This window comes from Petaurus breviceps, unplaced genomic scaffold (assembly GCF_028583685.1).
Source record: "Petaurus breviceps papuanus isolate PSGF00001 unplaced genomic scaffold, PetGlider_PUasm1.0 90630, whole genome shotgun sequence".
NCBI lineage: Eukaryota > Metazoa > Chordata > Mammalia > Diprotodontia > Petauridae > Petaurus > Petaurus breviceps.
The window spans coordinates 689,096-714,113 of record NW_027187291.1 but is presented as its reverse complement, the minus strand read 5'-3'; the positions used below and the strand labels follow the sequence as shown (position 1 = coordinate 714,113).

At 47.7% G+C, this 25,018-nt stretch overlaps 1 protein-coding gene across 1 annotated transcript in view; it reads right to left on the bottom strand.

Moving 5' to 3' along the window:
• Positions 1-23,822, bottom strand: part of TBKBP1 (TBK1 binding protein 1) — a 25,170-nt gene extending 1,348 nt beyond the window's left edge. Inside the window, exons 1-10 of the mRNA XM_069064451.1 lie at positions 23,675-23,822; positions 21,180-21,573; positions 20,308-20,570; positions 19,599-19,721; positions 18,908-19,012; positions 18,377-18,557; positions 17,662-17,849; positions 16,801-16,862; positions 356-474; positions 3-122 (exon numbers count right to left, since the gene is read on the bottom strand). Of these exons, the coding sequence (XP_068920552.1) occupies positions 3-122; positions 356-474; positions 16,801-16,862; positions 17,662-17,849; positions 18,377-18,557; positions 18,908-19,012; positions 19,599-19,721; positions 20,308-20,532 (1,123 nt within the window). The 5' untranslated portion in view covers positions 20,533-20,570; positions 21,180-21,573; positions 23,675-23,822. The remainder of the gene's footprint in view (positions 1-2; positions 123-355; positions 475-16,800; positions 16,863-17,661; positions 17,850-18,376; positions 18,558-18,907; positions 19,013-19,598; positions 19,722-20,307; positions 20,571-21,179; positions 21,574-23,674) is intronic.
• Between the last annotated feature and the right edge of the window lie 1,196 nt (positions 23,823-25,018).

The window sequence follows — 25,018 nt, the reverse complement described above, 5'->3', positions numbered from 1 at the left end:
GCGGCGCTGGGGAACTGGGGACTGACACTGGGGCCCAGGCGGGGGAGCCCGGGCTGGTGGGGATGGCGAAGGGCACTGTGGAGATGGGGAGTGGCGCTGGGAAAGAGGGGAGTGTCTTTGGCCTGGAAGGGAAAACAGGGTGGAATGGGAGCATAAGTAGAAAGTCAAGAAAGCTTTGTTTTTATGAGACAACCTTCCTACCCTTGGGGAATGGAAGGACCCCAGCATGCAAGGAAAGATATTAAGGTAGTTAGATGGCTTGGGACAGTTGCCATAACCCCTCAGAACCTAGCATACACTCCCGTCCTATGCCCTCCTCCCTCCGCCACCCCACCCTCACCCAGGACCCGCTCACCGCTCCTCTGGGCTTGTTCCTGCAGCAATGTCCTCAGAATCCTCCCCTGGAGGGAACTTAGCTCCCGGAGCCGGCCCAGCTCCTCTGTCAATTCTGTGTAGGCCAGGGCCAAGTTAACCCTATGGAACACACAGGGATGAGTGATAGAGCCTTGCCAAGGCCTTACATATATACTCTATATACCAAAAGGATGACAGGATTTAGAGTTGGGAGGTACAGCTGTAGTTAGGAAAGGGCAGACAAAGATCTGACCCAGGCCTCAACACAGGGATAGGCAGGTGCATCCTCCCCATAGTGGTCTAGAGACCTATTTCTCATAACTCTGAATCTTTGGTTGGCCACAGCCCCCAGGAGAGGTACCAAGAGAGAGGAAGAGAGCAGACACATACCCTGCAACCTTAATTGGACTATCCTCTGTCCCTTGCTTATGATCCCCAATCAGACTACCCACTTCCCCCTGGGGCCCCCATGTTTGCCCCAGTTGAAAAAATTCCCAATCACACCTTGGCTAGAAAGGGTCATACATAAAAGACCACATTGGGGCAGTTAGGTGGCACAGTGAATAGAGCACCAGCCCTGGAGTCAGGAGGACCTGAGTTCAAATTTGGCCTCAGACACTTACTAGCCATGTGACCTTGGGCAAGTCACTTAACCCCAACTGTCCTCCAAAAACCAAAAAACATAAAAGACCACTTAGTCCAACTCCCTCCTTTAACCAATGAGAAAACTGAAACCCAGAGATGGAAAATGACATTTACTATATCGCATATAAGCATATAATATAAGCATAGGAGCCTGGATAGGAACTAAGAAAAATAACGGGGATCCCTAATAGATAAATGGTCAAAGGATAGTTTTCAAAGGAAGCAATCCAAGCTACATACAATCACATGAAAAAAAAGTTCTGAATCACTGATAATTAGAGAAATGCGTATTTAAGCAAATTTGAGGTTCTACCTCATACCTATCAAAGTAGCAAGGTTGACAAAAAGAGGAAACTTATACATGCTAGAGGTGCTATAAAAAAAGACACCCCAGTGCACTATTGGTAGGCCTGTGAATGGCCTCAGACATTCTGCAAAGCAATTTGGAACTCTGCCCAAAACATTACCAAACTGTGTATGTACCCTTTGAACCAGCTATACCTCCATTAGGTCTATACCTCAAAGGAGTCATAGAAAGAGGAAATGGATCTATATGCACAAAAAACATTTATAGCTGTTCTTTTCATAGTAGCCAAAAATTGGTAATTAAAGGCATGTCTTCCTATTGAGAAATGACTAAAAATATCAGTATGGCATATGAATGAATGGAATGTTATTGCACCCTAAGAAAGGATGAAATGGATAGCTTCAGAGGAAACTGGAAAGATCTCTCTGAACTGATGGAGAACAAAGTGAACAAAACAAAGAGAATAATTTTATACTACTACAATAATATTATAGAGAAAAGCAAATTTGAAAGACTTCAGAACTTTGACCAACACAATGATCAACCGTGAGTCCAAAAGAATGAAGATGAATCATTACACTCACCTCCTCCCAGTGAGATGATGAACTCAAAATGCAGAGACACATTTTCCAAGATAGCTAATGTGGGAATTTTGGTTTTTTCCCCCCAGATTATATAGCTATGTATTGAGGGCTTTCTTTTTAAATTTAACATGCTTAATTGAGGTGGAAGAATAGATAATTTTTAAAAATATTTAATTGAAAATAAAAATAATAAGCTAAAAAAATTATGGAGAGAGAGACCAGTTGAGGGAGATGAAGTCTCTTTGGAGCTGGAGGGATGTGAACTTTTTGACCTAGTTGTAATGGGAATGCAAATTTGGAAGATCTTCCTGCCCCTAGGCTGGGGTGCACCTGAAGCCTGGGGTGGGAGGCTTGTTTTTCAGTAGATACTTTTTGATTGGCCAGTGGGTCCAAAAGGTTGTTACATTCTCTGAGCCAGGAGAAGGCTATATAAGCCCTGATGTATAGCTTTGTTTTGGGGGCTCACTTTGAGAAGTGTTCTGTGATTTGATATGGATTCTGGGAAGCCATTGTCCAGGGCCCCCCCCCCCGGCTTTGAAAAACCCAGATGTGGAAACCCAGATGTTGACTGGGTATGGATGTAATGGTTGGACAGTTTGGAAATCTGTCTACTTGATCTGTTTGTCTTGATAATTCTGCCTGTATACTTTGAAGTTCGGGGTGCTGACCTTTTTCCCCTGAACAAGGTAAACAATATATGTCTGACTGATTAAAGTAAGCTTGTTAACCCATTTTGAGTTGCTTTCCTTTATCAAAGCAGATCCAAGAACCTGTATTGGCAGCAAACCCTGAGGACACTGGGGTGCTTGCTGCTACACTAGTACACAAACACAGTTTAGCCCTTATGGGAAGACTGGGAAAGCAGGATAGGGGCTGCTGGGAGGGAGAATTAGGAGAAAGGGAGAATGAAGTGGCCTTGTGAGGTTCTATAATAAATCTTGGCATGGACCAGAGGCATTCTCAGATAGAGCCAAAATGTTCTAGAGGCCAAGAGAATCATTAAACAAATAGCAGCTCCCATTTCTATGGTTCTTCTCAAGGTTCACATATCACTTTCCTCACAAGGAAAGTGTAAATCACAAGCAGTGTAAATATTCTTGTCTCCATTTTACAGATGATGAAACTGAGATTCAGATTAAAATGACTTACTTAGGACCACACCAATATACCAAGAATCTGGGGCAACTAGGTGGTGCAGTGAATAGAGCACTAGCCCTGGAGTCTGGAGGACCTGAGTTCAAATGAGACCTCAGACACTTAATACAAAAACTAGCCATGTAACCTTGGGCAAATTACTTAACCCCAATTGCCCCTCCAAAAAAAAAAAAGCAAAAAAATTTTTTAAATGTCAAGAATCTGTGACACCCCTCCCTCCCCCATAACAGCAGGTGTTGTTGACTAAATGACATTCCTGGTCACACAATTTGTAGTATATCTGAGAGAGATTTTGAATCCAAGTCTTAAGGCCAGTCCTCTATCCATTGTACATACTGTTTCTGCACCAGAATCATACAGCTAATAAAAATATCTGAGCCAAGATGTGAATACAAATTTTCACAAATTTTTTATAAATTTTTCCATCCTATGAGAAGCATGATTTCCATGGCAGAACACTGCCTCTGAATGACCATAGACTCAGCCACAGGAACTGTTGCTATATAAGAATAAAGAGAATAGAGCACCAGCCCTGGAGACAGGAGGGCCTGAGTTCAAATCCGGCCTCAGACACTTAACACAAAAACTAGTTGTATGACCTTGGGCAAGTCACTTAACCCCAATTGCCCTCCAAAAAGCAAAAGAAAAAAAAAAGAGCTTAGACACCATCCAGTCTTTGCTAGACAGAACCATTAATGTTCACATCTGATGCCCTCACTCTGGTGTATTCTTTGTAAATTTGCTTTGCTTTGTGAATAAGTTCTATGAAGAAAACATATCAAACATGTTACCTCAAGTGTGCAGAGGATAAGAGGCACTGTGCAGGGTTGGGGGTGTGGGGGACCACATAGTGAGCGGATAGACCCCTAGACTTGAGTCAAGAAGACTTTGATTGGCACTTGTTCACTGAGTGATCCTGGGCTTCCCTGAGTCTCAGTTTCCTCATCTATAAAATGGGTCTGATAACTAGAACATATAATGAGGTCATATATGTGATTTATAAACTCAAAGATCAGAGCCCCCTGAACTATTTTCAATAAACAGTTGGGGGGTACGGGGACAGTATAGGGGAAGTGGATGAGGTTAGGGCTTCAGAGGGCAGGAAAAGCTGGGCTACCAGAGACAAAGAATGACTGAGCTGCTCACTTGTTTGAAAACCAGGTTGGGTTGGTGGAGGAGCCTGGGGGTGGTTAGGGACAACACCCCCTCACATAGCAGCATTATTTTTAACTCATTCAATTCATTTTCTTGCAGGGGAATGGGAAACAAGGGGACTGAGCCCCGCGAAGGAAACCAGCCCTGTCCCCAGGGAATTCTCTTTCCAGAAAGAGTCTAACCAAGTGTGCTCTGGTCTAAGGCAGTATATAGAGTATTGTAAAGAATATGGGACTTCTTTCAGAAGACTGTGGTTCCAATCTTGTCTCCACTATCTATTACCTCTGTGACCTTGGGCAAATCATTCAATTTCTCTTTTTCCCTACTGGTTAAAAAATTAAGGAGATGTACATTTTACATGACATCACACATATAACTGATATCCTATTGCTTACTTTTCTCAACAGGTGGGGGAGGGGCAAAGGGAGGGAGAGAATTTGGAACTCAATTTTTTTTTAATGAATGTTGAAAATAAATAAAAATTAAGGGGGGGAAATGAAGGCAACAAATTAGATGAACTCAAAAATCCCTTCCAACTCTCATCCTATGATCCCTTCTAGTATGAAGGGTAGACACAGGTGGAGAAGGTGAGGCCCAAGATGTGAGGGGTGACAGGAAGGAGGGAGAGAGTCCTCCCTCTTTGCTTCTGTACCTCAGGACCCACCTCTGCCCCTGAGCACTCTTAGAATAAGCTCTGGACTCTTGTTTCAACATCTCAGTCTGATATCCTGAGTACCTGCCTTGTCTCCCAAGTCAGACTGGATAGAGACTGTTACCCTTCCTGGCCCCATAGTCCAGCATAGCTCTGCCCACAAGGGACATTCTTTGGTGTTGATTGATTCATCCACCAGCCCTAAAGAGGCAGCTGAGGTGTAGTAAAAAAAAAAAAGCCCTGGACTCCTGGAAGTCAGGACCCTCAGATCCAATTCTACCTCTTTTTGTAAACTCAGGAAAATCTTTTCCCTCTGTAATTTAGTCGGTTGACAAACATTTATGAAGTGTTTACTTACTATGTGCCAGGTACTGTGCTAAGTTACATTGGGATAAAAAGAAAGGTGCTCTCAAGGAGCTGACAGTGAGCCTCAGTTTCCTTTTCTGTAAAATAAAGGGATTGGACTAAATTATCTCTTATTTCTCATCTACAGCCCAAAAGCTCTATGGTCCTCTCTGCCTCTATCCCATCTGCCTAGATTTCAGGTGACAGATACAGGTCGATGCCTTCGCACCCACCCCCCACCCCAGGGTCTTGGCAATCTCCCAATGTACCTCTGTTTCTTCACCTGACAGTCTAGATTCCCGGGTTCCTGTCACCTCTCCCTTCTCTCTATTCCCTCCCAACACTGCTTCCGCCATCATCACCCTAGCTCTTGCCAGTCACAACAAAACCTGAGAGTGGGGCTGAGTGCTGTCACCCGTCTGGGTCAGACAGGATGGGGGAAGGGAAAAAGGAAAATATGAGGCCAAATTCCTGACTGGGGTGAAACATAGAGCAGAAAATGAATTGAGAGAGAGAAGCTTTAAGGGGGAGAAATGTAGAGAAAAGACAGCCCTCCTCTAGAGGCTGCCAGGTATTCCTGGGGATGCTAGGCCAGTGGAAGCTGACCTGAGACTAAGGCCATTGCTGTTCTCCCTCCACAGTGCTGGTTCTCATAGGCTTTCCCCAAACAGGTGCTGTTGCCCTCTGAGGAAGCCTCCCATGAACACCCCTATATATACTTTTTCCGTGCTCAAGACTACCTCCCCCAAAATAGAGGCTATGTGAGGGCAGGCTCTGTATCTTCTTCCCCCTGCCCCTTAGGTCTGGGCCCCCAGATATCCAACAAAGCCAGGTGGATAGGCTAGGGTACACTGCTACCCCCTGGGAGAAGCCCAGAAGCCATATGACTCATGTTGGAAACACTGCAAATTCAGTGGAAAAAAAAAAACAAAACTAAAACTCACAAACACACAGAAAGATGTACACAAACACACACCATTTCCTGAGCTTCTGGTCTACATTTGAATGGTGTTTTTCTTTCCCCCTCATCAAAGTTATCTATTTCCTTAAATTTCTTCTTATACTCTATTTGTGCTCTTATCACATTTTCTCCAGAACCTATAGTTACATGTGGGTACACACGACTCCTTCGGAAATACAAGCTCCCCGAGGGCAGGGATAACCATTTTTCATCTGTGTCCCCAGTACCTTGTACATAGTATATATTTAATAAGTATTTATTAAATTAAATTGGGAAAGGAAAAGGCAGAAATGCAAGACCCCAGGATCATGGATTTAGAACTGGGAGGGACCTTAGAAGGCTTCTACTTAAGTCCCCTGATTTTATAGTTAATGAAACTGATGATGGTAAAGTGAATTACCCAAGGTCACACAGTTAATCAGTGACAGTCAGGTTTAAACTCAAGGACCTCTGACTCAAAATTCACATCACCTCCACCTGCTTTTGTTTGCCTTAAAAATGAAAATAATGATAAATAATTGTAGTAGTTGTTGAATTGTTTCAGACATGTCTGACTCTTTGGGTTTTCATTTAGGGTTTTCTTGGCAAAGATACTGGAATGGTTTGCCATGTCCTTCTCCAGTTCATTTTACAGATGAGGAAACTAAGGCAAACAGGGTTACATGACTTGCCCAGGATCACACCACTAGTAAGTGTCTGAGATCAAATTTGAACTCAGGTCCTTCTGACTTCAGACCCAGCACTTTATTCACTTCACCACCTAACTGCTATTAAACAACAACAACAGTAATGATAGCTACCACTTATTAAGCTTGTCGAGAATTGCAAAGCACTTGATATAAGATAGGCACGATTATCATTCCCATTTTATAAGAGAGAGATTATACACATATAGGGGATAAATGTCAAAGATATCATTCAAATACAGTTTCTCCTCATTGTAAGGCCATGGCTCTCCTAAGAATGAGTTACATCAACAATGCCCACAGCCTGCCCTTCTATATTCAGAAGGAACCCTGGAAGCAAAGAGCAATGGGTTGGTTCAAGGGAGAACAAAGGAATTAAGGAGAACAAGTAGAAGCTAGAGGAGGAGGACGAGATGGGTAGATAGCCTGATGGATGGATGGGTGGATCAATGGATAGATGGATGGATGGATGGATGGATGGGTGTATGGGTAGGTAGGTGGATGGATGAATGGGGTGGGTAAGTGGATAGATGGGTGGATGAATGGGTAGATGGATGGGTGAATGGGTGGATGGATGGATGGATGGATAGATAGATAGATGGATGGATGGATGGATGGATGGATGGATGGACGGATGGATGGATGGATGGATGGATGGATGGATGGATGGATGGATGGGAAGAACCCCAGAGGCAGAAAGACCTTAGAGGACTTTGCATCCATAGTACATGTTTGCACACATGTGAGAGGGAGAAAAGAAGATGCCAAATAGATGTGTCTGCGGAGGCCCACAGAAGTGGTGACTATCTCAAAGTTCACTTTGGCTAATTTTGGTAGAAAAAGTTTTTAAGCACATGATTCCTGCAGATTCAATTTGTTGAGTCAACAGCTCCAAAAGGCAGAAATGCTAAAGGGCTCCAAATATAGGTATCTGAGCCACTGAATGAATAAATGAATCATTCATTCATCCATTCATTCATTGGTTCAATCAACATTTCATCAAATCATTAAATTGTAGATCTTAGCCTTGGACAGGACATCAAAAGATGATATGGTCCAGTTCCCTGTTAGGACTGGAGAAGAAGAGAAGAAAAGGAGAACACACTGAAATGGGAATCAGCAGACCTGGCCAGTAGGGTCTCTGCCATTGCTAGCTATGTGGCCTTGGATAAATTACCTCCAGAAGACTATGGGTTTAGAGCTGGAAGGGACAACAGAGACTCCCAATGGATTCAGTTTCTTCTGCTTTAATGTGAAACATTCTGCATTATTATCCTCACTATATAGACGAGGAAACTGAGGTTCAAGGAAGGGGACATGCCTTGTTCACATTGTTATCAAGAGGCAGCCGAGGTCTTTTGACTTAGGTTCCAGTACCCTCCTATGACACCAGGCTGCACCTTTGAGTACTTAGCATCTACACAGGAGTGTGTGCTAGGTCTTTTCACTGTTATTAGAGTCATAATTAGGATTAGAGTTGGGTCAGTCAGGCTCAAGATAAAGGTTAGAATTAGAACCAGGCTTAGGAGTAGAGATAAATAAGGTCAGCAGAAGGACTAGTGTAAGAAGTAGCATCAGGGTCAATGATTTATAAAAGCAGGGACAGCTAGGTGGCCCAGTGTCCTGGCTCCAGGGGGACCTGAGTTCAAATCAAGCCTCAGATACTTTCTAGCTATGTGACGCTGGGCAAGTCACTTAAACCCAACTGCCAAGGTCAAAATTAGGGTTAGGGCCAAGAATAGAGTCAGGTTCAGAATTAGGGTCTAGGTCAGGGTCAAGAGTAAGGCAAGAATCAAGTTCAAACTTAGGGTTGGGGTCAAATTCAAGAATTGAAGTGAGTGACTCAATACCCATCTCTACAACCAGCCCCTCACCACCATTGCCCTTGGGTCACCCCCACCCTGGCTATAGAGGAGCAACAGACCAAACTTTCCACTGCTGATGCAGCCACACCCATCCTTGCCCTTCCCACTCCTAGCCCCAGGGGAGGCGGCTTGGCCACCAAGGCTGTGTCGCGGACTTTGAGGTTATAGGGCCAGGAGGAGGAGGACGAGGAGGAGGAAGTCGAAGCACAGCAACCAAATGATCTACCACTTCCTCCAGGGTGCTTCCCCCTACGCCTTCCCCCACTCCAGCTCCAGCAGGTGGTTCCCAGAGTCTCAGGCTAAGGAGCAGCCTCTCCCTTCCTTCCAGCAGAACACAATTCTCCCCCGTCCCCTGCAGAAAACCTTATCAGACATAGCCAAACTAGGAAATTTCATAGAGGACCCCTCAGGATCTGAGAGACCCCCAAAGATGGGCCTGCCCACTTCTAAGAGCCCAACTGCTCACTTTTCCAGCCTGGGCCTTGGATACTGGGCACCTGGGTTGAGGGAGGCAGAAAGAATCAGAAGGGACCCTAAGGGAGAAGGGGTAGAGGTATATTTTAGCACAGTTGGCCATTAAATAAACTACCATTAAAAAATCAATTGCTCAGTCATTTGGTATCAAGCATGAAGGGATCCCTCTGGGAGTTTTCCACCTGGGGGTATAGAACTGTGTAAATCTTCCCCTTCATTTAGTAGCAGGGAAAGGGTTATAATGGCTAAGGTTCTAAAAGTCCTCAATTCACTGCAACTCAAACCATAAGGCACCAACTTGAACCCCCCCAATATCCCTTATACCCAATATGGTGAAGGCACTGGAAGAAGGAATGAAGCAGGAAGGGCTTTGGACCCAAAACAGGAGTTGTAGGGATAGAGGGTAGGACACAGCAGGAATGGAGTCTGAGCTCACTCCTGACCTGGCGCAACACTGTCCCTTGACCACTCACTACCTGTGACAGTTTTCATCTTCTCTTATGGACTTCACACTTCTCCTCTGATAAACAACCACAGCCCATGCAGAGGCTTGTGGGTAAAGAGGGAGGGGGTGAAGCCATAAGAGGAGTGGACAAAAAAAAGTGGGGCAGAGATCAAAACCCTGAGCTCCAACTACAGGGACAGAACAATGGCAGTCAGTTCACACCAGCCTCCATCCCTAACCCTAAGAGAGCCTTCCCACCCCATCCCTTGAGACAACTACATCTTCAGGGAACAAAGAAGATATCAGAAGAAATCTTCACTCCCATTTAGAAAGTCCCATGTCTTTGGTCTACAACTTTGGTTGTAGTTCTATGGTTCTGTCTCCTGAAGTATAAAGCCTGAAGAAATTTGGGGCTTCTAATCTCAGAAGTGCTTAGTGACTTTGAAAGGTCCACTCATTCTCCCAGGATCTTGCTCTCAAAGATTAATGGCTTCTAAACTTGAAGAAAACATTCACATGGGAGATAATCTATACCTTAAATAACCTACCACCTCTAAACTTCAGACCCTGCTACGCAAAATTTTTTAAAATGAATTCATTCTTAGGCTTCATTAATAGAACCAGAAGGTCCTGAGAAAGGGATGTGAGCTTTCTATTGTCCAGTACCCAGTCGGAGGGTGAAGGGAAGGGAACAAACATCAATTAATCCATTACAATGTACCAGGCTCTGTGCTAAGTGCTTTAAAAATATCATCTCATTTGATTAGCACCTATCTGGAGTGCTTTGTTCAGTTCTCACAATTTAGGAGGGATATTGACAACAGATGGAGCTGGCCAAGACAGGAGAGTGGGAATGTGCATTGATTAAACATCTACTGTTTAAACAAATATGATCTCATTTTATCCTTATAACAACCCTTGGAGGTAGGTGCTCTTATACTCATTTTACAGTTGAGGAAACTGAAGCAAATAGAGGATAAATGGTTTGTCCAAGGTCACACAGCTAGGGAGTATCTGAGATTGGATCTGAACTTGGGTCTTTATGACTCTAGGGATAAATATCTCCAAGTTAAATATCTTGGGATATTTAACTTGGAGATGAGGGGTTCACAATAGCCAGTTTCCCATGTTTAAAAGGCTGTTGTGTGGAATAAACTTTTTGTTGTAGCAAAGAACTGGAAACAAAATATCCCCCATGCACTGGGGAAATGCTAAGCAAATACGGCACCATAAGAAACAAGAAATAGGAAGAATTCAGAAAACTGCAGGACAGTATAGAAAATAATGTGGAATGAAACAAGTAGAACCAGAAAAATAGTATACATAGTGACTACAACAATATAAAAATCCAAACTGAACTCTGTGTGTTCAACTCCGATGACCAAGCTTGTCGCAGGAAGAGAGCTGATAAAATGCACCCTCCTCTCCTCTTTGTAGAGGTGGAGGACCAGGGGTGTGGAACAGCTTCTGCGGCTGATCTGCCTTTTTTTTCCCTCTTTACTTTTTCATCTTTGTTCTAAGGGATGCCTCCATGGGTGGGAGAGGTACTCTTTTGGAAATGAAGATGATTCAAGGACAAAAGATGTCGATACAAATTTGATTAGATATATTTGGGCTCCACAAAGGGCAAGGGTTCCTCACAATCAGAACCCTCCAACAATGGGATGGAGAGTAAATTGTAGAGGGGCTTCCTTCGTGGAATGGCAGGTTGAATTTGGTGACCTGGAGGTAGCTTCCATCTCTAAGGCTTCGTTCTAGATGGGTAGATTAAATTTGCTCGAAGAAGGGAGCTGAGAGGTAAAGAGTGGGAGGGAAAGGGCTCAGGGTCAGGCCTGGGCCTGAGTCGTCAGTCCTCTAGTGACAAGAAGGGGATAAGGTCAGTAAGGAAAGATGAGGACACAGAAAAGGGGCACATTGCCAAAAGAAGCTGAGTTTATAAGAGCTGGGTTTACAAGAAAAGAAAACTACCTGGGGGAGTGATGAGGCAATGAGACTTCCTCTCAGAACTAATTAACTCTTGTCATCTCGGGGCTGCCCACACCTTTCAGGGCCCAGAGAGCTGTCAGGGCAAATAGGGCATGCATGTTCAGGGTTAGCTCAAACATAGTGCTCTCTCCACTGCACCAAAGAGAAGTGGAGGGGCAGAGAGGGAGTGGAAAGTGGAAAACTGTCCTGTGAGGGAAAGAGGGAGGCTGGCTTGAGGTGAGAAGGGGGAAATGTGCCCCAACAAGGAAGGGTCTTCATGACTTAGGAGTCTCTCTGTTCCCACTGAGCCCAGCAAAGGAGAACAGCAGTTAGATACAAAGAAGGCAGACAGTTGTAAGACACTAGGACAAGGGAGTATGTGGTTCCTGTGTGGGTGGGGAGGAGAAGAAGAGATCCTTTCCTCTATTACAATTCCCCTCCTCTTACATATGAGGGAACTGAGATCCAGAGAGGGAAATGATTTTGCTCAAGGTCCCACTGGAAGTTCACCACAAAGTCACTCTTTTTTTTTTTTTTTTTAGGAAATAAGGGTTAAGTATTTCACTGAGGGTCACACAGCTAGCCAGAGTCTGAGGCAGGATTTGAACTAAAGTCCTCCTGACTCCAGGACCAGTGGCCTGTCTGCTTCACCACCTCACTGCCCCACACAAAATCACTCTTTAGACTGGGTAGAAGCTGAGCTCCTCAGGATCCTCACTCTAATTCCTAGGCACACCACACACATGCATTCTAAGTGCTTTCTAGAAACAAAACATAATTATTATTTTGACTTCCTATCACATTGTATTAACCTAGAGGATTATAAGATATCAAAATTAGGAGGGAGTTGGGACCACTTAACTGCCTTGTGGTTCTTACACCATCACAATGCATGATGCTTTTCCTTAGGGACCATCCAGTCCAGGGCTTGGTAACCAGAACCTCAAGCCATTAAATCCATATGCTGGACTCTTTTAATTAAAATAAGCCACCCCGATTGTCCCACCTGTTGCTGTTGGGTCATTAATATGCAAACTCTCAGACCTAAAGCTTAAGTGGCCCAGGGCCCTACTACAGTCCTAGACCTAGAGCCCTGACTGGGGCCCTATCCCCTTCCTTAGTCTTTGCTATAGTCAGCAAAATCATAAGGAAAAGGAAATGGGCATAAGTCTGTAAAACATCCAAGAGACCCCCACCCCAACCCGACCCAAACCCAACCAGGTACTTTGCTTAATTCATATCTTGGGATTTTAAACTGGAAGGGAATTTAGAGGTGATCTTATCCAACTTCTAAGGCCCAGAGAGAAGGAATGACTTGCCCAAGGTCACATCGCTAGTAAAAGAGCAGGGATTCAAACTCAGGTTTTCTAACTACGAATGGGTATTTTTCCCTCTTCACCACATTCAGCCTCTGCACAAAAACAATTTGATCATCAGTTGTCCTTCCCAGAAACCAGCTTTGGCAATAAAAGACCAGCCACGCTGGTTGGCAACCCTAGTGTTCATCCTTAGTCAGCATCAACCCCCGCCACTGGTACAGATGTTCCAATAACCATACTTCCCTCCTTCTCCTCCTCCTTCTCTTCCTCCTCCTTTCTTCCTCCTCTCCCTCTTCCTCCTCTCCCTTTTCCCTCTCCTTCCTCTTTTCCTTCTCCTCTTCCCCCCTTCCTTCTCTTCTTCCTCTCCTCTTTCTCCTCCTCCTCTGCCTCTTCCCCCTTCTCCTTCGTTCTTCTTCCCCCTCTTCCTCTTTCTTCATTTCCTTCAGCTTCCACACAACCCTAAGCTCCTCCTCTTTTCCTAGGGGCACAATTAGCTAATCAGATAAACTTCTTTTCCTGTCATAGAAAAAGATTGGGTAGGAGCTGAGCTCCTCAGGGCCCTCACTCTAATTCCTAGACATACCACACACATGCATTCTAAGTGCTTTCTAAAAACAAAGCATAATTATTATTTTGACTTCCTATCATATTGTATTAACCTAGAGGATTATAAGATATCAAAATTAGGAGGGAGTTGGGACCACATAATGTCCTATAACCTTAGTATATAGACCATAGTGTGACATAGCATGTCAGAGCTGAAAAAGACCTCTAAAAATAAAACATCAGGACTTTAAGGGACCGTAGAATATGAATTACAGAATGCCAAAGCAGGAAGGAGCTTTAGAGGTCATCTAGTCTAACCCCCACATTCTATAGAAACTGAGGCCCTAGGGGAGGCTAGGTGGTGCAGTGAGTGCTGGCCCCGGAGTCAGGAGGACCTGAGTTCAGTTCTGGCCGCAGATACTTAACACACAAAAACTAGCTGTGTAACCTTGGGCAAGTTGCTTAACCCCAATTGCCCTCCAAAAGACAAAAAAAAAAAAAACTGAGGCCCTAAAAGAGGAGATGATGGGCCCAAGGTCACACAATAAGTTAGTGTGGTTAGTTAAGTTAATTAAGTTAGCTAAGTTAGTTAGACCAGGAATTCAGGTCTTCTAATTCTCAGCACCTCCTCACATATACATATATACACATACACATATAGAGTGAGAAAGAAAGGTCACACTAACCTTGCTACATATACTTAACAGTATTACACATATCTATATATGTATGGATATATACAAAACATATATAACAGCTCTTTCAAAAATTCTATTCCAGAACAATATTTTTAAAAAGCACTTCTTTAAAAGGCTTCCCTGATTTGACCTCTGCCTATCCAATTAAAGAGTGAATTTTCTTTCTCATAGACACATTCATATAGTTAGGCACTGGAAATCTGACAGCTTCCATCTAGCTGGGTTGTTCTGAGTGTTTAGATATCTAAGCATTTATTGATCTCTGACTTCACTCCTCAAGGTGGGCTTGGAGAGGGTAAGTAAAGAGACCAGCATTCAGCATCTCAGTGATAGAGCCAAGGTGGGCTCCCAAGACCCTCAGATTCCTCACTGGATCCCAGGCCTCAGCACTAGGCAAAGTAGAGAACTCCTACAGAGCAGAAGGATGGGGGAGGAGGGGCTCTTCACAGCTAGAGCCCCACATGCACACTCTATCTAGAACCATCTTTCTCCTTTATCTCCAAGGCAACTGCATAGACTCCAATAACAGAGAAGACAAGGGCTCTTAGAACAAAACATCAGAGCTGGAAAAGACTTTTAGAAAAGTCATCTAGTCTAACTCCGTTATTCTACAGATAAGGAAACTGAGGCTGAGAGAAGGGAATGACTGGCCCAAGGTCACACAGTTGGTGGCAAGAACTCAGGTCTTAGGATTCCCACACCAGCACCCTTTCTGTGCAAAGGCCACATTGCTTGGACAGAAACTGGAAGTGTGTGTGTGCCGGGGGGGGGGGGGTCTTCTAAGGCTGCTTCTGAGTGTTGATCCCTTTACCCAATTCCTGAGAAGAGTTTCATCATCCTGCCTAATAGATGTGTATATGTATGGAGAATCCAGACCAGTCTAGGACCCATCTTATGTAGGGAAAGGGGCACCCCTGGGTGTTCAGGAGGGAGTCTGCTGATAGACAGAACTCTGATGTCCAAAGCCTTGCCACACTGTGTGATATGAGCCAAGTTCCTGATTCTCTCTGGGCCTCAATTCTCCTGCCCCAAAGAAGAAAGCCATTGCCATCCACCTCATGTAGGGGTACAGGATTTGGAGTGAGTTTGAATATGAATAGCTCTGAGTTTTTCAAAAGGCAAAATTGGAGTTGGCTGAGGCCTTAGGACAGTCTACAGGGAGGCTAGTCCTTATCCTATAAACATATATCTCCCCCAACGGGTTCTGAGACCATTACACACCAAACCCTTCCTGTTCCTATCTTAGCCCTGGTCTTGGTTTGATTCTTAATGTGTACCTTATAGACTGGAATCCTGCCCCTACAATTGCTGTGTGACTCAAGGGGAGCTCCTGCTTTCTTCTGTGCCTCCCATTTTTACACAGTCATCCCCACCCCACCCCCATCCAGAAGAGAGATCCTTCAAAGAAGCAGAGAAAAGAGAACTCTAAGAATAATCGCACCTGCCTGGCTCCCTTCCCTCTCTGCTTGCCGGGGAAGGAAGAAGGGGTTGGGCTGACTCGTCCTGGCATGCATGAAAAATGGAGGGCCAGAGTGGCCAAAAGACTCACCCAGCGGCACACTCCTCAGCAGCAGCAGTAAGGCGACTGAATCCCACCAAGGAAACATGGCCCAATCCTACCCCCAGAGGAGCAGGGGGTTGGGGCATGAAAGGAGAATTAGGGGAACTTCCCCAACCCTGAACTCCACCCCCGCTCTCACCTCCTTCCCACCCCACCATTGAGAAACCACAGAGGGAGAAAGAGCCACCCCAGGAAACCCAAACAGCTCCCTGGCAAAACTGAGACAAAAGTGGGGGAGAGTTTAACCCTGTGGGGACAGGCAGAGTGGACACTGGGAAAAAACCAAAATATGAGCCTTAAGGACTCAGGAGAGGCCTGGGTTTGAATCCCACCTCTGAATCAATGCTATCTGTGCAACATGGTGCAAGTCATTTCACTTTTCAGGCCTTGGCTTCCTCAACTGTAAAATATAGATAATACTACCTTTGTTACTTATGTCCCTAAATGGGACTCTGGATTTGTTTGGATAGATTAAAATGCTATATAGTTGATGCTGGGACAGCTAGGTGGCACCATAGTGCACAGAGTGCCAGCCCTAGAGTCAGGAGGACCTGAATTCAAATATGACTCACTAGCTATGTGACCCTGAGCAAGTCACTTAACCTTTGTCTGACTCAGTTTCTTCATCTGTACAATAAGCTGAGGAAGGAAATAGCAAACCACTCCAGTATCTTTGCCAAGAACACCCAAAGGAGGTCACAAAGAGTCTAGCATGACTGAACAACAAAAAAACATAATCAATGGAGATGATCATGATTACGATGATGATGATGAAGGCAGGATGACCTGCCCCTGCCACTAGCTATGTGACCCTGGACAATTCACTTTATCCCTCAGTGATCCACCCCCACCCCTATCCCTACCCCACCCCAAGCAATTGTCGAAGACACTGAAGAGCAAGTGTCACCAACCCTTGGTAACAGAGACTCCTTATGGAAATTCTCTGTGCCAATAAAATCAGGGGGCCAGTCCCCACCCCGTCCCATCATCATTATTATTATGGAATCAAAGATTAGGGTTCTGGTGGGCGCCCTGAGGAGGAGTAAAGGAAGGATGGGTAGGCTAGAGGACCATGAGACTTACTGGTCATCTCCGACTCTCTTCACCCACGCCATATCTCGCTCAGATTGGTTGGAAGCCAAATCCTAAGAGAGAAGAGGTTGAAAAGTGAGAGACCCTGGAGCAGAGAGGGAGAACAATTTATACCAAATTAACCACATTGCAAAAGCAAACACCTTTGAAAAACTTAAGACTCCTCCAGCTAATGTAATGACTGAACACAATTCCAAAGGACTCACGGGGAACATGCTGCCCCCCTCCTGACAGAGAGGGGGTGGACTCAGGGTACATATTGAGACATACTTTTTTGAGGACATGGCCAATGTGGAAATTTGTTTTGCTTGAGTATGCATAGTTGTTACAAGGATTTTGTTTTTCTTTCTTTTTCAATAAGGAATGGGATGGGATAGGGGAGGGGGGAGAAAGAGAAGGTGGACTTTTCATTAATTGAAATACAAATTAAATTAAAAGCAAACCAAAAAAGTGAGACCTCAGGGCAGCTAGGTGGCACAGTGAATAGAGAACCAACCCTGGAGTCAGGAGGACCTGAGTTCAAATGCGGCCAGACATTTAACACTTACTAGCCATGTGACCTTGGGCAAGTCACTTAACCCCAATTGCCTTCCCCCCTCCAAAAAGAAAAAAAGTGAGACCTCAGGACAGACCTCCATATCAGATCCCATCTCTGGGACCCCTACTCCTTGCACCACTGTCTACCAAACTTCCTCTGGAGATGGGTGTGACTGATATAGGTGAAGGTCCTTGCCAGTCTCCCCCTCCCTCAACCTCCCCAGGGACCGTTGCAGCTTCATCTTGGACCCACCTCTCCCAGACCTAGATCCCAGGAGACAGACGCAGGGTCTGATGAGGTGCAGGGAGGCATACCTGAGCCCTGCTCTCCTGTAACTGCTTCAGCTCTCCCTGCAGCCGCTCACACTCAGCCTGGAGCTGCTCTTCCCGGAGCTGGGCCCCCCTCGCCTCCCCTCTAGCTGCTTCCAAAGCCTCTTCCAGCTGCCTCCTCTCCAGCTCCCCAACACTGGGTGGGCTGGGCCAGCCCAGGGAAGGTTCCAGCACTTCAGGGGGCAGAAGGAGGGGAGAAAGAGAGCAGAGAGAGGAAGGGGGACGGCAGGTTCAGGGCTGGCTGAGCCCGAGGGCTGCTCGCCCCCACCCCTCTCGCCCTTCACCAGCCTCTGTGGTACGACATAAAGGGCAATAGGAGGGTTGGGCTGTATCTACAGCCCAGAGTAGCCAAGTCACGCCAGGAGAAGGGGAGCTGAGGAGGGTGGGAGGGGCTGGAACAAGTCTGCTGAATGAGCCCGCCAAGGTCCCAGAGTATCCTGATTCTCAACCAGAAGACCCTCACCTTCCCCTCCCCAACCCAAAGAACCAAAGGCTGACGCTACTGAGTCTAGGTGGGCAGTGCCCTCTGCTGGTCATCTTAGAAATGACATGCTTGGAGCCCCTTCGTTTGGGAATGGAAAAAACTAGAGAGAATTCTTGGGGAGGCGGAGTGTGTGTCTACATGGTGAAGAAAGGGGAAGGTGTCCGTGGGATCAGGAAGCAGGCAAAACATGAGGCAGAGCCTTCAGGGGGATCTCACCATGGCCAAGGCCAGGCCCTCCTTGCAGGGCCAGGTAGTGGAGGTCAAGGTCAGGGTCAGCAGGGGCAGGAGCTGCAGGAGGGCTCAGGCTGGGGAAGGAGCTGTCCCCTGCTCCCTGCTGCTGGCGAAGCTGCTGCTGCAGCCCACAGATCTGCCTCAGGTGTGTCTCCACCAAAGCCCGCTGGAGCGGAGGAAGGAGAGTGAGGAGTGGGGGGAGTTCAGTTCTGAACCATTCCCTCCCCCAGGACTCCGCTGAACCCACACCCCTGGCAGGGATCCAGGGAACATGGGAGCCACTGACCTCCCATCCTCCCAGCTCTGAACAAGCTCTCTGAGTAGCCAGCCGGCCAGACTCCACGGCATGCAGAATCCCCATTCCCCCCGCCCCCAGCACACACTAAGGCACAGATACACATCAGAACACACACTCACACTGAGACACACAGCTATTGGTATCACAGAGACCTCCACTCAGCCACCTGCCCATACACACAGAGGGGTCCCCCCTCACCCCCCATGCCCCAACCTCACCATGTCCCCCAGCTCATTCTCTAGGTCACTCTTCTCTACGCACAACTTCTCATAGGCCTGGATCATCTCTCCCAGTTGCTCTTCCTGCTCTTTGCTCTTCTGGAGCTGATCCAGAACCGTGAGGGGGAGAAAGGAGAACAGTAGGGTCAAAGGCAGAGAGAAACATCCTTTACATTGTTTTTAGCTTCTTAAGATTTATAACGTGACTTCCTCACTAGGAAATATAGAAAGTATAGGAAGTAATGCAACTATTATTATCTCCTTTTGTTCAGATGAGAGAAATGAGGTTCAGCCATTGCACTAGCTTCACACAGCTGGTAACAGAATTCAGTTAGTGCTAAACCTAGGGATAGTTTCATCTTCAGTAAAGAAATTGGGGGAAAAAGATATTGGGGGGTCCACAGTTGTGGGATCTGGGGTGGGGGAAGTCCTATTGCTCAGTCCTAGTTACAGCTAATAGCACTAATTCCAAGACCACAGCACTGGTTGAGGGTTTCTCAGGGTCCTGCCCATCCTCCCCATCCTCCCCAGCCAGAAGCACCTCACAAAGGGGTAAGGGCAAATGCAGCTGATTCTAGGCATTGGGAGAGAGTGAGGATGACCACTTCTGATACTCACCTTGGGCCACAGCATGGAAGAGGAACTGGGAAAGAACCACAGAAACAGTAGTCCCCTGGGGAATGGGGCTCACCTCATGTTGGAACTGATTGAGTCGCTGCTGTATACTGGACTTTTCCACCTCCAGCAGGGAGCCCTCCTTAATTTCGTAGAAGGAGAAGTTGTGGTCATCTCCAAAGTCACCAATCACTGGGTACTGCAGAAGGCAGAAGGGAGGGTTTTCAAAAGGGACAGTTTCCTCATCACCCTACCCATGCCCTACATTGTCTTCTAGACCTTTGACCTATTTGGTACCATCCCTGAGGGTCACCTCTCCTCCTTCCAACAGAATGCCACAGAAGATCCCTTTTCTAGATTCCTAACTAAGCTACTCCCAAAATCCTCTTCTGCCTCCAGCATGCACCCTTCACTGGACACCATTCTCAGATATCTCTCAGATGGTCCTGGCTTGATCCTTCTACCAAATTTCCCAACTCTATCACTATCAGAACCCACCAGGAGGTATTCCCAGTGAAGATCTATGAATCAGATCTTTGCACTCTCTAGCCTAAACCCACCACTGGATGTCTTAAGAGACAGATCATTCCTTGATAACCCTTCTGGAGAATCAGGTGATCTGCTGATCTCTCCACACTATCCCATAAATAAAACACAATATTAGAGCCCTCCTGGGAGACCCCTAAAAACCAATGGGACCATTAATCTGATTCCTCCACCAGGGCCCTTAACAAGATCCCTCCCTGAAACAGTGGGGATGGAGGGAAGCCTTGATGGCCCCTGACCTTGATCTCATACACCTTGAGCCGGCGCCGTAGGGTGGCATTCTCCCGCTCCAGCCCCCCCAGCCGCTCCTTGATGTCCCCGTAGGCTGTGATGAGTGCGAAGTGGGAGGCAGAGCACATGTCACTGCCCAGCACAGGGCCCCCCGGCCCATCCAGCCACACCTCGCCGGACCCCAGCGCCTCCTGGGTCAAGATGCTGATGTCGTCCTCAAACATGGATTCCATGGCACTCAGGTGAGGGGCAGGGGCCCTGGTGGAGCCACCTGGGGGGGTTAGGGGGAAGGGGGAGCCAAGGTCTGCCAAGGGCGCCCAATACCAAACCCCCCCCCCCCAGCCCAAGTGGGAATGTGGGTGGGTGTGTCTACCACATGGCTCATCCACATTCCTTGTGTCTCTGGGGTTTAAATTCTTTTGGGACATGAGGACAGGGGCCTTCCCAGTTTTACTATGAAGGAGAGGGACCCCAGGCCTGAGGGGGAGCAAACTCTAGATAAGGTCCAACTAGGCTATGGGTGGCCTCAGGTCTAAGACCTCTAACCCTAAAGACCTTATTCCTCTTTTTTTAGTAGCCCCTGGTGGGTAGAGTGGGGAATAAGGAATCATTCTGTCCAACCCCATAACTCCAGGGAAGCTAAAGCTGATCCTGCTGATGATATACTACACTCCCATTACCACCCACAGGGCTACTAAAACCATCTCCCACCTCCCTTCCTGATGAGGGATAAGGAAACTGATGGCCACAGCAGGAAGAGGTTTGAGAATCCCAGCCCTCAGATCCTACTAGAGACCAATGATGCCAATATTCAGGGTCCTGGTACCGCCACCTTATCTGACTCAATTCCCCTTCTCACAGTTCTCCAAGTCTCAAATACCTTGCAGCCATACTCTTGATCCCAAATTCTTCCTGTCCCCAGGCCTCTTCCCCAAACGATCACCAAGGGCCTCCCAGAGTATCAGCTCTCCTAAACCCCCAGCATCATATCCTCTCCAGTCTGTCCCTCCACCCTATTTCCTCCCAGAGGATTCCAGAGTTCAGGAAAAGGAAATGCCCTCCCTTCCCCACACCCCACTCTCTTCAAGCCCTCATTGGAAGTGTGGATGTAGTCATTATTCACGTTCTGCCTATGTCTAGGGCTTAGGAAGGAGAGGAAGATCAGAAGCTCGAGTGTCAGAGTTGAGGCTCAGAGATGGAGATTCATTGTCAGGGATGGTGAAGGCTCAGTGTCAGTGATGGTATTTTGGTGATGAGGATAGAGGACTCAGTATCTGGAATGAGAGACTATGTTAAGATGGGGGGGGGTTCAGCATCAGAGACAGAGGAAGCTCACTTGTCAGGGATAAGGGGGCTCAGCTTCAGTGACGTGGGATTCGGGGGTGGGTATCAGGGATGGGAAGGCTAGGTTTCAAGCGTGAGGGTATATGTCAGGGAGGGGGAAGGGAGGAATTTCAGTACTGGGTGAAGGAAATTCGTTGTAAGGATCAGGAGGTGGGAGGAACTCATTGTCAAGCAGGGATGGGAAAGTTCAGTGGGAATGGAGGATTTAGTGTTGGATATAGGAAACCCAGTGTCAGGAGCCAGGGGTGAGAGGACTCTGTATCAGGAAGGTAAGGGGCTGGCACTCGGTATCAAGGATGGGAGATTCAGTGTTGGTGATTGTGGCCCACTGTCAGAAAGGGGCTCATGTCAGAGATTGGGGGCCTGAATGATGGGGACTGAAGGCTGTGTCAGGGAAAGATTGGGAAGTTTGGTGTCAGGCTTAGTGGCTCAGTGTTAGAAATAAGGGATTTCAGTGTCAGACATAGAAACTCAGCAGTAGGGAGGGAGATTCAGCATGAAGGGTGAGAGGCTGATCCTCAGGGTTTTAGGGAAGGTCTCAAGATCAGAAATAAAGGTTTAGTGTTAGTGATGAAGGCCTGGTTTAGATGTAATGGAGCTTTGGTTGCTGGCTTACTTCTCCACAAGGGAAACAAGGGACATGAAGAGTGGGTTGTGATTTAGGGTTCCTTAAAGAGTAGGTTGTAGTGTGTGTGTGTGTGTGTGTGTGTGTGTGTGTGTGTGAGAGAGAGAGAGAGAGAGAGAGAGAGAGAGAATTCTCTGGGACCTGTTTATGAATGTGGGTATCTGTGTGTGATTTTGAGTGTGTGTAGGGGGAAAGTATTGTGTGTCTCTGAATGAATGTGGGTGTCACAGAGCTGGTGCCTCAATGAGAGGGTTTGGCTTCGGGGTGCTGGTGGAAAGGGACTGAGATGAAAGTGGTTGAAGCTGTGTGTATATTGTTCTGTGTTGTCCGTGTGGATGTGTGAGCTGGGTGGATTGGTGGCACGTAAGGCACGTACGAGAATGTCAGAGGGGTGTGTGTGTGTGTGTGTGTGTGTGTGTGTGTGTGTGTCCCTGAGCCAAAGCTCCGTGTGTGTTGGCAGAGTATGAGGATTGTGGGAAGGAAGGAAGGAAGGAAGGGGGTGTTTGCTTCCAAAGTTGGCAGCAGAGGTTAGGACCCAGGACCCCCAATCTCTACCCACAAGCAGCCTTGCTTAAGTGTCAGGGAAACGTTCGTGACAGTTGTGTGTATATCTAAGGGGTGGGTGTGTTTGTGTGTCTGGCCCCACCTTAAACCCTTTCCTCCCCCCAGTTCTTCGCCTCACACTCCCAGCCCACCCCACGACACCCTGGTCCCCTGGGGAGAGGAAGAGGCCAAGGTCCCAGTGCGCAGCCCAGCCCTTCTACGCCGGCTCCCTCTGCCGGCCTTGGCCCGCCCCACGACTGGGGTCCCCGAAGCCTGCTAGACAGTCAGGCCTAACCGCCTGACCGCTGGTGGGCCAAAGGTTCGCTCCCTCCGCATCCTTCCCTCGGGCCTAGCCGGAGGAGGGGCGGGGCGGGGTGAGCGAGGAGGGAGGGAGAGGTAGTGGGAGTATGGCAAGGGGGAGGGGGGCTGTAGCTTAGCTGGCCCGAGCCCCTCCCGCGGCCCCTTTAAGAGCCGCCCTTTAAACCCCTTTAGCTCGGCGGAAAGGAATTGTCGCCCCTCCCCTCTCGGGGGCTGAGAGCACGCAGTCCCCCCTTCCCCCAACTGGCCGATCCCCTGCCCCAACACCTTTCATGCCCCTTGAGCTCGTGGGGTTCGGGGAGGGGGCGCCGGAGGTTGCGGGGCCTGAAGAGCAAGGGGGATGGGGACGAAGGGCCGATGCAGCGGCCCGGGCACTGGGACCCTTCCCCTCCCGCCATCCCTAATGAAGTGTATGCCAACGCCCCCAGCCCATCCCCCGCGACCCCTGCCAGGGCTCCAGGCATAGGACCCCAGGAGCCGCTACCATCAGCACCGCCCCCTTCCCCATCCCACCCCACCAACCCCGGCCCCAGCCTGGGACTCACATCAGCTGCCGGCTCCGGTTTGCATCGCAGCTCCCCCCTCCGCCAGCTCCCTCCCCAGACTGGCACCGTTGCCCCCACCCCCGGCACCGCGCTCCACTCCTCGCCCTGTCGCTGCCGCCGCCGGCCCCCCCCCCCCCCCCCCCCCCCCCTGCCCTCTCCCTCCCTCCCTCTCGCCCCGCTCCTCCTCCTCCTCCTCCTCCTCGTCCTCGTCCTCCTCCTCCTCCACTACCACCAATACCACCACCACCACCACCACCGCCACCACCACCGCCGCCGCCACCAGCTCCAATGCCGCCTCCTCCCCGGCTGCTCCCAGTTCCTTCAGCTGGAAAGGCGCCCCGGACCCCGCCGCTGCCACCACGTGGCATGGGGCCGCCAGCCCCCGCGGTTGCCCAGACTTGGCACAGTGCCCTGTGGTCACCCCTCCCCTACTCCTCTACCAGTTACCTGGATCACACGCTTTGCTTCCCACCCAAGAGTGGGAAGCTAGCCCTAAGGATGCTTTTATACCCTCAATATTTTCCAGATGCCACGAAGGGCAAGAGGAGGTGAAGTGAGTACAGGGGCTGGAAAGTCAGGAAACGGGTTTTAGGTGGGTTTTTTGGTTTGTCGTTGAGAAGGGAAGAAGGGTGGGACTAGGGAGACAAAAGATCCAAATTTCATTGCTCCTGGAACAGGGGCCCCTTTTTGCTCATGCCCTGAACCCTAGACTGCAGTAGGAGGGGTCAGGCACAGCTAAAACTTCCTTAAAAGTTAAGTAGTAGGAATGAAGGTCTAAGGAAGTAGAGTGGGCCCGAAGTTGGTTTTATGTAAAGGTCTTTATTGAGAATAGTTAGAATTCAGCCAAATCCACCATAGTGTGTGTGTAGATAGTCCTTACTGGAGGTAAAGGGAAGGACAAGAGTTAAACTCTAAACTTTATAGGAATCTATAAAGAAATCACTGAGGGATATGGAAAATAAAGAGAACAGAAGATACATACATAGATGTGGAATAGGAATGTGCTCTTGGCATTGGGGGTTGGGGGAAGGTAATTGAGGAGAAGCAGAATGACTGTTAATGGATAGGTGGCAGGGGCCCTACCTTTCAACCCAGGACTCCCTCCTCAGAAGTGGAGACTGATTTTGGAGCTGACACATACATACATACATAGGGCATGAGTATATACAGTTTCCCTCTCTAAAATAAAGGGATGAATTAAAAGAAAATCTCTAAGGACCTTCCAGCTCTGACATCTCACAATGCTTTGAACTGAGGCCCAGGGGAGGACTAAATTGGGAAGGGTAAAAGAGGCTTCAACTCTCATTCTTGACTTTTACTGGGGATTCCTTCAACTTTCAGGAA